This window comes from Mytilus edulis, chromosome 1, assembly GCF_963676685.1.
Source record: "Mytilus edulis chromosome 1, xbMytEdul2.2, whole genome shotgun sequence".
Taxonomy (NCBI): Eukaryota; Metazoa; Mollusca; class Bivalvia; order Mytilida; family Mytilidae; genus Mytilus; species Mytilus edulis.
The window spans coordinates 60,227,852-60,241,952 of NC_092344.1; the positions used below are offsets into that span (position 1 = coordinate 60,227,852).

A 14,101-nucleotide genomic window follows, 5' to 3' on the forward strand; every position below is an offset into this window, starting at 1 on the left:
TTAACAAACACCGCAAAAAGAGAAAATATCTCTATTCAAGATTTTTCACATTGGTCAATAACATTTTTAAAGGGTTTATTTACCAGTTTTGTCAACTTAATATACATGTACATGTATGAGTAAGGTTATCTTAATGATAATCAAATTGTTTTTCGCAATAATAGTTTTGAAGATAATAACCATTGAGCAAGTCGCTAATGCCCGCGTCACACTGTCCCGATTTTTATATACGATGGACACCCGAATGCGAAAATTGTAAGTTCGTACGAAGTTGGTCCCGATCTCGTTAAAATACCCAAAAGTGACCGAAGCAAGTACGATGAATAACGAAGTCTATACGATTGTGCCGAAAGTATATACGATAGCAAAAGATGGACATACGAATGTTAACCGAAGACGGTATTTAAGCTTCATATCTCAGCCGAAGCCTACAAGATGGATCACGAAGGCTACACGATGGATTACGATGATGGCGCGATGGCCATACGATGTTTAAAAGACGTCGTGTACAGCTTACGATGCATTTAAATTATATGCCGAAGGCATCACGCGTTTTAAATTGTTAGATCAATATTGAATATACATTATATTGTACATTTAATTTTTGGTTTAATCATAAAACGGAAGACCGTGGGTATTTCCAGTTACTGAATAATTTGGTTGATTTCTAAAAAAAATAGTTTATGTATCAAATATGCGTATTCAATTTACCATTTTCTGCATGTGTCATATACAAATATAGTGTCCATATTTGTCCCCAATATGTTACATACGAGGGGATGCCACGCTCGGCATTGCCTTGTTTAAACTGTAAAATGTGTGCACTAGTCTGAATAATCACCCATAATTATGCCCATGTTTACTGATCTATCTTAAAGGTAAGGCAAGGGGTTCGTTGATCCCTTTTATTGAAAAGGAAAGGAAGGATGTGGGGAAAGCAACAAATGTGGCAAATATGACATATAGAAAACATAATGTTTATGAAGTAAACATTCGTGTGACAACAACTCAGACGATACATTAAAAATTAGAATAATGAAGAAAAAGTTGATTTCCCTATATACGTGTACCTGCAGTGTTGGTATACGAGGCGCGTTTATGATTTTTATTATGTTATTTGATATGAAAAATTGACAAAAAATAATATTTTATTTGTAAAAGTAAATCCTGAGCCTGTAATACCTGCTCTTCTTGTTCCATTGGAATTAAAAGAAATAACGCTGTCGCCCTTCTTGTTTGCATAGAATCATATGATATGAGGTCCATGTTCTTTCTTAATTGTCGTATTAGACTGACCAGTGCATATCGCGTATGGCACTTTAAATATATTTAAGAGCGAAAATTAACTTACATTTAGCTGGATTTATTGCCGTCGTAGTTCCATCTTGTCACCTTCGTACTTTTATTCGATGGCATCACGACGGGATTACGAGGTCTTCACGAAGTCGTGTTGCCATCGTAAGAACTTCGGTTATCTTCGTGATTCATTCGTGTAGACATCGTAATTTCAAAACTGCCCGATGGAAACGATGAAAACACGAATGCAATACGATGTTCAAAGATGCATTCCCGGTGACATTACGATGGTGAGGATGGTGATACGAACTCAATACGAACCCTAAACATCGGACGCACCTTCGGGGATTTTTTAACATGTTAAAAAATTTAGAACCCTTCCCGAAGTTGTCCCCGAAGGCTAGAAAAAGTGGCCGATGGTTCTACAATGGTTAAAGATGGCACTACGAATAGCCCGATCTGGATACGATCAGTCCCGATTTTAAAAATTTCCATAATCGTGTTCCCATCGGCGTAAAAATCGGGACAGTGTGACGCGGGCATAAATATTGACATTTAAAGAGCGATAACTCAAAGATGATCGTCCGATTTTTAAGAAAATTAATCGTATTTTTAAGAAAATTAATCATCATGATCATGTATAAATTGTTTTTGCTGCTTTAATAGTTTATTTTTTTTTCCGTTTTCCTCGCTAATTTTCAAAATAGCATTAAAATTTATGGAGAACATACATCACCGTGGATTATTAAGGATGTACTTAGGTAGGTTTTGGAATAAGTGTCAAATGTTCGGACTCCTTGGTGTTTTTCCATACGCTACAAGGTAAAATGTTTTGCCCCATAACACCTATTTATCTTTTAACATTTCACGACCTTTTCTCACAAAAGGTCATGTACAAAATTTAAGCAGATTCTTGATTTTCTCTCTTTTATTTGAGAACCAAATGATACCAATGCAAATAAAAGGTCAAAGTCCGAACCATCCTTTATATATTTACCTGCCATATTTATAAATCAACTATCTCGAAAAGGAGCTATCAATATTTTGGCTTATTTTGATCCTTAACTAATACTCTTCTAGTTTTTAATATTAATTTTTAATTTTTGATTTATTTTATTTTACCTTCGATCACCTAATTGCATCTTTTTCCATATATACAACATGTACAAAGCGTTCTTTCCGTCGCTAAGTAAGGAGAACATTATTGACGACTTCGATTGACGTTGGACGTCATAATATCTTCAGTAGCAACGTTGTTGTCGAGCGAATCAGTTTATATTTATTTTATGCACAGAGAAAGAGGAGAAAAGAAGTTAGCGTATAATCTATGAGATGAATCAGGAAATTAAAGAATTTAGTAAGTATTATTTATTCTTATATATTTTAGAAATTTTATTCTTGCATTTGGGATATATCTTGATATTAATTCTTATTTTAGAAATTCCACTATTGCATGTCAACTGCATCTTTTTTGGAATATAACATTTTCGATGTATGCAATCGAAACTTGCCATGATTGAGAATGTCACAAGATGCATTCAACATTTTTCGATTGTTCGTAATTCAAATATGTACTCCTATATCGTAATTAAAAATATCTCCTATATAACGGTTAGTTTCAAATGTATGTTTGTTTGTGCGCTCTTCAGCTTTGCGCATACGGTAGGAAAAGATCATGGGTAAACAAAACCAACTATATATTTGAACACCCTTTCCCCGTTTTCACCTCGGCCGTCTACGCGACTTTTAACATTTAGTTATACGATACTGTATATGACGATTTAGTTTTGCATTTAATGCTTTTATACTAGTATGGAGATATGAAAAACCTTTACAATTAAAAGTATTATAAATAAGTGGCATTACAAAGAATATGATCTTTGTTGGTATATTTCAGGAAATTATAAGCGTCTTACATAATGAAGGCCTTACTCTTGATTTAGGGCAATACAAGTTATTAGGCTCAAATTATTTCCATTTTTGACGTTAACAATGAAAAAATAAAAATAAAAAAACGGAAATTAGCGGTGATTTAAAGTTCGGCGGTCACAGAATTCCTATCCGGCACCATAGAGCAAACACGCTTTAGATCGACACTTCTGAATATAAGGATAAATGAAGTGGAAAAATTTTCTAATATATTACTATCAAGAAATGCTGGAAATATGGAATATAAAATTAAACTGTGAAATTTTGTTTGAATAATCGAACCTTGTCAAATTGACATGGGACAATCAAACCCTTAGTTAAAGTTGAGTTATAATATGGTGTTGGGGTTTTTTTTTTTGCCGTCAGCCCGACCTTTAATATATCGTTGTACCATTTTCAGATATGGATGAAGATAACGCGATCTTTGAACGCAACTTGAACGGGTTTATCCTATCTGTATTGCATGCTGCTTGCAGCGAAAAGGAATCAGATGCAGTTTCAGTTCAACAAACATTGATGGACACAGACACAGCGAGTGAAGAGGAAAGAGTAGCTTTCTTTGGAAATGCAAGAACCAAAGAGTTTGGGAGACTTATTGCAACAATGAAAGAAGAAAACGATGAAGCAGAGAACACAGAAACAGCGAGTGAGGAGGAGCGAATTGCTTTCTTTGGAGATGCCAGAACCAAAGAGTTTGAGAGACTTACTGCAACAATTGAAGAACAAAACGCTGAAGCAGAGAACATAGAAACAGCGAGTGAAGATGAACTAGTTGCTTTCTTTAGAGCTGCCAGAATTAAAGAGCTTGACAGACTTATGTCAACCCTGAACACACAAGTCGACAAAGTAGAAAATCAGGACATTCAAGCTAAACCAATGATTATAACAGAGAAGATTTTGCCAAATCAGGTCGAAACAGAGGCACTAGACACGGAAGAAACAGCTAGTGAGGAGGACCGTGTAGCGTTCTTCCAATCTATTAGAGATGCAGAGCGAAAAAAACTTGTTGAAGAATTTGACAGAGAGAAAAAATGGAAAGAAGAAAGAGAGGAGAGACGAGAGAAAAAACGACAGGAACAGATCAGGAAAATGTTTGAGGATTTTCATAAACCAGGATTCAGTCCATTATCGGCCTCATATGAACCAGATCCATCAAAAGAGCAGTACCATCTGGTATTTAAAAATATACTATCATTGTGCATCCTTTTTAAATAAATAACGAAAATAATAAATCAGTATGTATTGGTACGAAGTCCTAAATTCGAATCATTATATAACTGTTCCATACCACAGGCACTCGTCTCAGAATTTTTTCCTCTATATACCTTTATATATACCTCCATACGATCGCATTCAAACGAATCGTTGTTGGTGTTGATAATGTAATTTTTTTGGATTTTATATAATAAAAAACGTACGTATGTTAATTGTTTAAAAGTACATTCATGACTAAGTGTATTCACTTGATTCCTAGAATGTTTGTTTCGATTTTGTAGAAAAGGAAATGACTAGTGTATTACACAATGTTAATGCTAATTTAATTATTGGTTTGTTTATTTTAAAGTATCCAAGCAGCAGCAATACAGAATACAACATAATGCTGAAATCATCAGTCTCAAAACTTCACGAGAGAGTGAAAGCTTTCGCCGAAGAACAAAAAGATCTCCAGCGAAAACTTGAACAACCTCATGCTACAAAACCCAGAGCGGATACAGAAGAAAATAAAGAAAATAGTAAGTTTATAATAATATATTGATTGAATATTCTCTATACTATATAGTATTATTATTTATGATTAGAAAACCGAAAAAGCTTAGCTAACTATTAGCAGACGAGATGAGTCCCCGGGAAACTTAATACACATTTAAAAGTTGTTCGAACAAACAAATTCATCAACTCCCTATATACGTATCAATAAATTGTACTATATTAAAGCAAAAGGAGATTCGACCGAAAAATTAATAGGAATTCGACCATATCCTCTTTTGATTTTAATTACCCTATTTGAACGGCAAGTCGCAAACCATATAACTAATATTATGCTTTTATATCCTTTAACACGTGACCCAAATACCGAGGCTGAAGTACTTTAAAAACTATAACAATATATTAAATAGGTCATATCAGCATAAGAACAAGAAGTGATGCAGCAATACTTAAGGGCGACAGAATCAATGACGTAAAGAAGACAAGCTCCTTCAGACGCTTTGTAAGGAGGATTTTCAAGGTAAAGATATTTTCATTCACAATTTTATTATTATATTTCTGGTTAGATTATATTGTTTTGTAGCTTCTTTTTTTTATTGTTGTATACCCCGTATCTCATTTCATTGTCGTACATATCATGTATCTCGTTTCACTGCTTTAATTACCCCGTATCTTATTTTATTGTCGTGCATATCTCGTATCTCAGTTCACTACTATAAATTTCCCGTATATCTGTTCACTATTGCATATGCCCCGTATCTCTGTTCACTATTGCATATACCCCGTATCTCTGTTCACTACGTACTGTATATGCAACGTATATCAGATCACTACTGTACATATCCCGTATCTCTGTTCACTATTGCTCCTGTTATTGCATACACTCCGTATCTCTGTTCACTACTGTATATACCCCGTATATCTGTCTACTACTGTATATACTCCGTTACCTCTGTCCACTACTGTATATATCCCGTATCTCTGTTCACTACTGTATATATCCCGTATCGTTGTTCACTACTGTATAGATCCCGTATCTCTGACCACTACTGTATATATCCTGTATTTCTGTCTACTACTGTATATATACTGTATCTCTGTCCACTACTGTATATATCCCGTATCTCTGTTCACTACTGTATATATCCCGTATCTCTGTTCACTACTGTATATATCCCGTATTTCTGTTCACTACTGTATAGATCCCGTATCTCTGTTCACTACTGTATAGATCCCGTATCTCTGTCCACTACTGTATATATACTGTATCTCTGTCCACTACTGTATATATCCCGTATCTCTGTTCACTACTGTATATATCCCGTATTTCTGTTCACTACTGTATAGATCCCGTATCTCTGTTCACTACTGTATATATACTGTATCTCTGTCCACTACTGTATATAGCCCGTATCTTTGTTCACTACTGATTTATCCCGTATCTCTGTTCACTATTGCATACACTGCGTATCTCTGTTTATTGATATGAATTTTGTCTCGTTATCTTGGCATTGACAATTTTTTAACAATTAAAACACAATTGATATTTTATTTCGATGAAAAGAAGTATTTAAATTGATTTTTTTTTCATTTTCAGAGAAGCAAATCGACGACAGCTGATTTAAGTTCTAAGCAGGTAGACCCAGAAGAATTTAAGCTAGATTTGACATTTTTGAACGGTAAAAAAGAGGAAGACTATGAAGAAGAAGGTAATTACCACTTTTTCGTTGTTGTTGTTGTTCTTCTTGTTTATGTTATATATGTTTTCAAGAACATCCATCTTCTCGTTTGTTGTTGTTGTTGATGAATCTGATATGGGAATTTGAAAACAGTACCAAATTGAATTGATATGAGATACGCAAATTGAATATTTAAAGAAAAGGGGGGGATCAAACTTATCATTTGTCTTCCAAGACAAAAAGATGTAGTTTTAATAACAACAATAGTGGTTTAACTATTACCTTTCCCAATCAGTTTATTGAGCAAAATAGAAAGATCAGAAAGGAGACCCGTAATTAGCTATTATGATACTAAAAATGCTTCAAAAGATACGTCAAGCGTATCTGAGGAAGCACGCACAGCTATAAACGGAATGTCAGTACATCAGGATATACTCTCCATCCAAAAAGGACATAATCACTAGTTTTACCACTCGATTAAATCAATATTGCATTTTATGCATGCGTCCTTATAAATCATGGTTGCAACTATATACATTAAAAAACTAATGATTGTTATGTTGCTCATCTTTTTGAATTTGATATCTGAAATTTTCATTTCGCTTGTCCAACTTTTGGTCTTTAGAGAAATATTGTTCCAGAAACATTTGCCATACATGTGGTCTATAAGGGATCGGTACTATAACTTTGTATTACCGGTAAATAAAATCCAACAAAACTTAATGTTATAACTTATAATAGTTCTTCTAATTTTTCTTTCATTTAGACCAACCAGATACAGCAAGAACATCAAACAGTGAATGGTACACACTCAGTGATACTGAAGAACCACCTAGGCCAAGACTTAAACCATTTTTTACTCCACCAAAAGAAATACATGAAACAACAATACCAAAGTCCACAAGTCATAAAGTCGCTGAATCAATGAACCAGTTTCTTCTCAATGAACCAACCAAATCAGATCCGACTGAAATAACTGTTCACAGTGGTTCTACTGGTAGATTTCAGCGTGTTAAGAAATGGTTCGAACGACTTTGCTGCTGTTACTGTAGCCAGAATGCCGAAGACAGGGATGCAGTTTGTTATTGATTTTATGAAATATTGATTTTTTTTTGTTCACTTCGATATTTGTTTATTTTTCTTTCGTTCACTTATAGTTAATTTTTTATTATTAAAATTTTGGTTTGTTTTAACCCGCATTAGAGTTATTTTATAGCGTTTCTAAGGCATTTGTATACATAAAAAATAGTATGAAGAATGGTCACATCATGCAGAAAACAAAAGCATTTAGGTATTCGAAAAAGTTTCATTAGTCTCATTTAAAAAAAATCAAGAAGGCACGGGTTGTAGTGCTAATGCGTGGTCGTGATACACATTACCCCACTCGTTAATCAAAATATCGGATAACAGGAAACAGGAAACAGATCCGAAAATGTCCTCATTCAATTAACTCTGAAGTTGATGAACAGAAAAACAATATTTATATGAACTCAAAGTTTCCTCTAAAAAACATTATAATAACTTTTTTACATATATAAATATATACTAGTATGTTTTTTGGTCAAATTAACACATGCGTAAAATATCTCGCCTACCAGTTGCGGATCCAGAAATTTCCATCAATCATCCTTCTATGATTCCCTAAATAATAAACCACAAAAGAAGGGGGATCGGGGCTACCCCATCAATCTGCCAAATTTTCTGGTCGTGATTATACGAAATGTTTTTAAGATCGGGGTGTCACTATCACATCAGTTAAATGTCACCAATAATCTATGAAAATGCTGCCAAGGTTTAACCTCTGCCATACAGACTGACATGTACATATTAAAAATCATTGCATAGTAGAACTACGACACAGCTTGTATTGGCACTCGTCCACGATGCATAGCCTATCTCATACCATTATAGTGTATATTCTTTCTTTTTTTAAGACGCAATGTTGAACACAATGGTATTTCTTTTTTTTTTTTATTGTTAGTCTTTAAATGGAGTAATTGATAAACTGCCCTTTCATAACATAAGAAGGGTGAGAAACCGTCAAGATTTTTTGTCTGCTAACAACTTAGCCTTATCATAAAAATGATAAGCTGATCTATGAACTATGAAAATGAGGTCAAGATCAGGTGAGCCCTGACAGCTAGTTACTCGTACACCTTATTTATTTTCACATGTTATCAATTCAAGCCCTACCTGACGGACACATACACAAGTAAAGCTTACCTGACGGACACATACACAAGTAAATCTTACCTAACGAATACATACACAAGTAAGTCTTACCTGACGGACACATACACAAGTAAATCTTACCTGACGGACACATACACTAGTAACTCCTACCTGACGGACACATACACAAGTAAATTTTACCTGACGGACACATACACAATAAATCTTACCTGACGGACACATACACAAGTAAAGCCTACCTGACGGACGCATACTCAAGTAAATCCAGTCCGAGTGCGAACGTACATCCAATGGACGAGTACCGGACAGAACGGAGTGCGAACGTACATCGAATGGACGAGTACCGCATAAAACGGGAGCGTACCGGATGAAACGGATGAACAACATATACGGAAGTTTAAAGGCGACAATAATAATACATGTAAACATAAATATTCAAAATGTTTCTGTGTAACTGGTTTTTGTATGTTCTTCAAAATGCCACCAAAGGGCAGTGTCTGGACTGAATTAGATTAATTATGAATAATAAAAGTTCACGAACTTCAAGAAATCTGACACACTAATAATTGGCATTCCTGACGCGAAATTCTCAATTGGCATTTACAAATGTATCCGTTTCAGATCCGTTCATCATCCGTATTATCCGTTATACGTCCGGTAGAAGTCCGTTTCACATTCATTCAACATCCGTTGTATCCTTTACTCCAGCGGATGTATAACGGACAAGTAACGGATACAAAACGGAAACGAAAAGGATGAGTACCGTACAAAACGGACGCCTACCGGACGTCAAATGGACACTTCATCCGTTGGACGTCCGTTCAAAGTTTTGAACATGCTCAAAATATTCCATTGGACCGAACGGATGTCGACGGATAAAATGTACGCTAAACGGACATGAAACTGATATGGACGGACGTTTAACGGATAAGAACGGACGTTTATCGGACATGAACGGACTGAAAAAAAGCTATCCATTAGGGTGTGGCCGAGGCTTTACCAACATCCACGGTTTGTAGGATGCCACATCTGTTCATTTTTATAATCATAAATTATATATGCAATACAAATATATCGATTCCTAGGAATGAACATGTCAATGTTTCATAGAATATTAGCCATGTACATGTATATATAATTATGTTCATTATTACTATTTATATATGTAATTTTTGTCATGATATTGTCTGATGTTGGACTAATTAATGACGTTATTTGCACAAGGATTGTGCATGATGACTTGTTATATTAATATTAATTACTTATTATTCACAAAAATGTAGACTAACTTGTTATTATAGATTCCTAAAAGGTATAATGTATGTATAATTAAATTTTACAGCGGATTCCATTGAGTGTGTAGCCAACGGTAGTATCTTTGGTTAGCTTTCATGTTAGCTGAACCGTAAAGTCATTGTTAGGTTAGGTAAACTACCCTACTTTAAGAATAGACTAGTTCGACAGAAAACCAATCTATGTCTGTTGGACTATGCTATTTCGAAAGGAGGTAGAATACTTGACTTAATAATGACTTCACGGTTCAGTTTACACATGCTAGCTAAAACCAAAGATATTACCTTTTGCTACACACTCAATGGAATCTGCTGTAATGGCTTGCAAATTGTTACCCTATTGAAGCAGCTGCCCTTAATGTGTATTTCTGTAACAGCATACGTCATGATACGTTCTGAAGTACTGAACATCGGATGACCGCAAGTTCTTGTGGAAATTATTCACGCCTACGAATAAGTATAGGTTAATACGGTTTTGATAGGGACTAAAACGGATTTGTACGTTCTTATACGGTTCAATAAGGTTTACTACGGTTGTTTAATCCGTGTTCAATTTTTGCGCATGTTCAAAAATTAGCCGGATTAGCTACAGATATGATCCGGCATCATTCGTGGCAATCTGTATTAGTCCGTAGATGTCCGTATTGTAGCCATAGACTAGTCATACAAATCACTATAATCTATAGTCGTGCATGATGGACACGTCGCGTCCTTTTCTAAAACAATTCGTTTTTTCTTATAGAATGGATTTGAGTAGGCATTCGTATTTCCCCGCAAAAAATGTCCATGCAGAGTTATCGTTCCTTGAGATTGCAAACGTTCCTGAGATATAATTCCGCGTGCGTGTGCATAGATATTAATAATTTGTTCACTTATACGTGTATACATATAACTAAACATTTTAATATTATTAATTTGTCTTCTTTTTAAAAAAAGAATTTAATGAGTAATTATTGAAGAAATGAATTTATAACGAGCGATAATGAATGTTAGTTTGCACTTGATGATGTCTATTTCTCATGTTTAGAGATCGGTTAAAAACCTAGACGATAGGCGATAACAATAAACCGGAACGCCCACACGGTTACCCGCTGTAATAATCAGGGGGGTGGGGGTTAAAATGAAAGTGGTTGTTTCAAAATTTTTTTGCGATCTTAGAATCATCTTAAAACCATGTTAGATATAAAGTATATAAGGTCTGTCGAACGTTTCTATCCTCCAACAGATAACATGCTAGAAATTGGTATTTTTAAACGGGATATATATATATTATTAGATTCTTAATAAGAAGCCATATACAGGCAAATCTCCACATATTCTTCTGCATGCTTCGTCCTTTTACAAAATAGACATTACCGATCGATTTAGGAAGCTATCTTTTGATTTTTGTATGAAAGAGGGTTAGGATGAAAAATGCTGTCCTGCGGGTATTTTTAAGTCCTGCCTTTCTTTTTTTCACTTTATTTAGACCTGCCTTATTTTATTACTTTATCAGTCAACCTACCTTTTTTGGTAAAGTAGCTTATCCTGTCTTTTTCACTCAAAACTCCTGCAGGCAAATTGTATCCTTACCCCCCCCCCCCCCCCCCCCCCTCTTTTCCCCCTTTTCCTCCCTATCCTAAAATGGTAGCTCCCTTATGTATCTAATTTTAGTTTATTGTTTATAAGATAAAAGGTGAGCTGATCATCATTGGTATAACTAATAATATAAATAGTGTAGCCACATCCTTGCTTTGGTATATATGTCGTATATGTCGATATTTTCCATCTCAGCGTATATGGAAGCGAATAGTTCACAGATCTATTTTTAAATATGAACTAAAGGAATGGCAACTACGTATAAATATGGATAGTGACTTTAACATATTTAAGAAGATACATAAAGTATTTCAGCCTCATCCTGCATGGACAGTTGCATTAGACTTTCCGTATTTGCGTAAATAGGCAAATCACATAGAATCCCTGTGTTGTTTGGTTCACAATACGAACAGTGATATTATTTTATGTGATAAATGTTGTAAACTTTTCACCGACCCGTGCATTCACGCAATTTCGTCGTGTGACTACTTATCCGATATTCGGGATGAATTCTAGTCTCGATGCACCAGAGTTATCGTTCTTACAGCCAACAATAACATGCATATGGAGATTCTGGATAATCGAGACTAGATGAATTCTGACCTGCGAGATACTATGCTTAAACCCAATAACTTTCAGTGCCTTTCTTGGTTCCTTAGATGATGAAGATTTCTGTTACATTTTGCTGTCATGCGAAACCGAATTTGAACTAAAGACTGTGAGCAGAAAAAAACGTTTGCAATTAATTTTTATGCGTCAAATATGTTTACAGATTTTGCAAAACATTTTCTCATTCCTAATTGACAATATGAATTAAGTTCAAAGTTTTTTCTCAATCCTAATTTACAATGTGAATTAAGTTTAAAGTACTTTCAATTATTAATTTTTCTTTTTAGTGTTAATTTTTATCTATTCAAATTTGTATATATTGTGTTATGCATTAATATTGTATTGGTATCACTATCTCTCCTAAGGGAGGCTAATAAAGATATGTATATATATGTTATTAAAAGATTTGGGGATTTTTCCCGAAAAAAAATGGGAAACAGACTAATTATATATGGGAGAATCTAGAGCCATTTCAGACTTTTAAATAGCATTTAAAAACTGCTTAAAGGACCTGTCAAGCTCAGTACTTATTTTGAATACATTATAAGTCGGTTTTTTTTCTTTCAAACTACCACAGGACAAAACATTCATTTTTGTCATTATCACAGCCGAGTTATTTATTTTTACCCCCCTCCCCCCCAAAAAAAAAATATATCTCATTGAGTTTTAAATTTCAGGCAGTAAGCAATTTAAGATGCTTGGTTAGCAATATGACTGAAGGGTACATTTGTACATATACTTATAATTATAAAAAAAAATCATGTTATTTTTTTCGGTTACTATTCTATTAACTCAATTTTATAAAAAAAAAAAAATGGCAAAACTATATATATAAACAAAAAATTAGCAGGAAAAAAATATTAGAAACATTGAATACTCTGCAAATATATATTGTATGTTTGCTTATTTTTAAATCATATTGAATTGATTTTTCAATACAATTCCGTTTATATTATCAAATATGTATTGCTCATAAAATGAAAACAGAAAAGGTGAGAACAATTATCGAAATACAAGATTATTTAATTACATGTAGTAACAACCTGTGCAAATATATTAATACAAGTAATTATAATCAATTAGTGACACCTGTGAACAAAATGTTTATTTCAAATGACACGTGCCAAATTTTACTTCCGAAGAAACAACTCTCTGAAAATTGACAAATTTGAGTCGCTCAAGAGAATCGGTAAATGAAGAGCTGGAAAGGTGTGATTACCAAAACTTAATTTATTCTAAATGAACCAAGAAAATGGAACAAAATGCAACATTCAAAAATGATTTTACAGAGGTTCGTGTCCTGATTATCATTGACAAGAAAAAGCTACTAAGGGACAAGTATTGTGTAGATGCAAATATTTCGTACATTGCAGATAAACTTGACACGACCAGAAATGCACAAAAGCTTCTTGTGAATGATAAGATACAAAGGTTTCCGAACAAACAGAAAGGATCGACACAGACAAGACCGCTATTTAAGCATGATAAATTTGGGAGTAAATTTAAAAACAAGGAAATATCAAAAAAGGAAAAGGAAGTGCAACTTGCGTCTGCTAAGAGTACAAAATGTAATATTCAAGATCGACATATGAAAAGTCTGGATTCAAAGAAGAAGATTATCGGAAGTTCTTACGTGAAGAGATTATCTTATTGTAACGATGCGAAAATTTCAGAAGTTTTGGATAAGATAAATTGTATAGACATCACGATGGGCGAAGAAAAAACACTGGACACAAACAATAATTACAATTCTTCAATGTACAGTTGTGATGGAAAACGTTTAAACGGAAGTGACAACTCGAATGGAATACAAAGCAT

General features: G+C 34.1%; 1 protein-coding gene across 1 annotated transcript; it reads left to right on the forward strand.

Annotated features, from left to right (window-relative positions):
- Positions 1-2,528: 2,528 nt before the first annotated feature.
- On the forward strand, positions 2,529-7,804 carry LOC139514822 (caldesmon-like). Its single transcript, XM_071304438.1, has 6 exons — positions 2,529-2,653; positions 3,626-4,398; positions 4,790-4,958; positions 5,343-5,452; positions 6,530-6,641; positions 7,378-7,804. Exons 1-6 carry the CDS (start codon positions 2,629-2,631, stop codon positions 7,698-7,700), a joined length of 1,512 nt encoding a protein of 503 aa, XP_071160539.1. The 5' UTR covers positions 2,529-2,628; the 3' UTR covers positions 7,701-7,804.
- The last annotated feature ends 6,297 nt before the right edge of the window (positions 7,805-14,101 follow it).

Excerpts from the sequence above, each read along its gene's own strand:
- LOC139514822 (XM_071304438.1), top strand. The coding sequence starts at position 2,629 with ATGAATCAGGAAATTAAAGAATTTA. Across the intron at positions 4,399-4,789 it reads CAAAAGAGCAGTACCATCTG|TATCCAAGCAGCAGCAATAC; the intron begins GTATTTAAAAAT and ends TTTATTTTAAAG. Across the intron at positions 5,453-6,529 it reads TTGTAAGGAGGATTTTCAAG|AGAAGCAAATCGACGACAGC; the intron begins GTAAAGATATTT and ends TTTCATTTTCAG.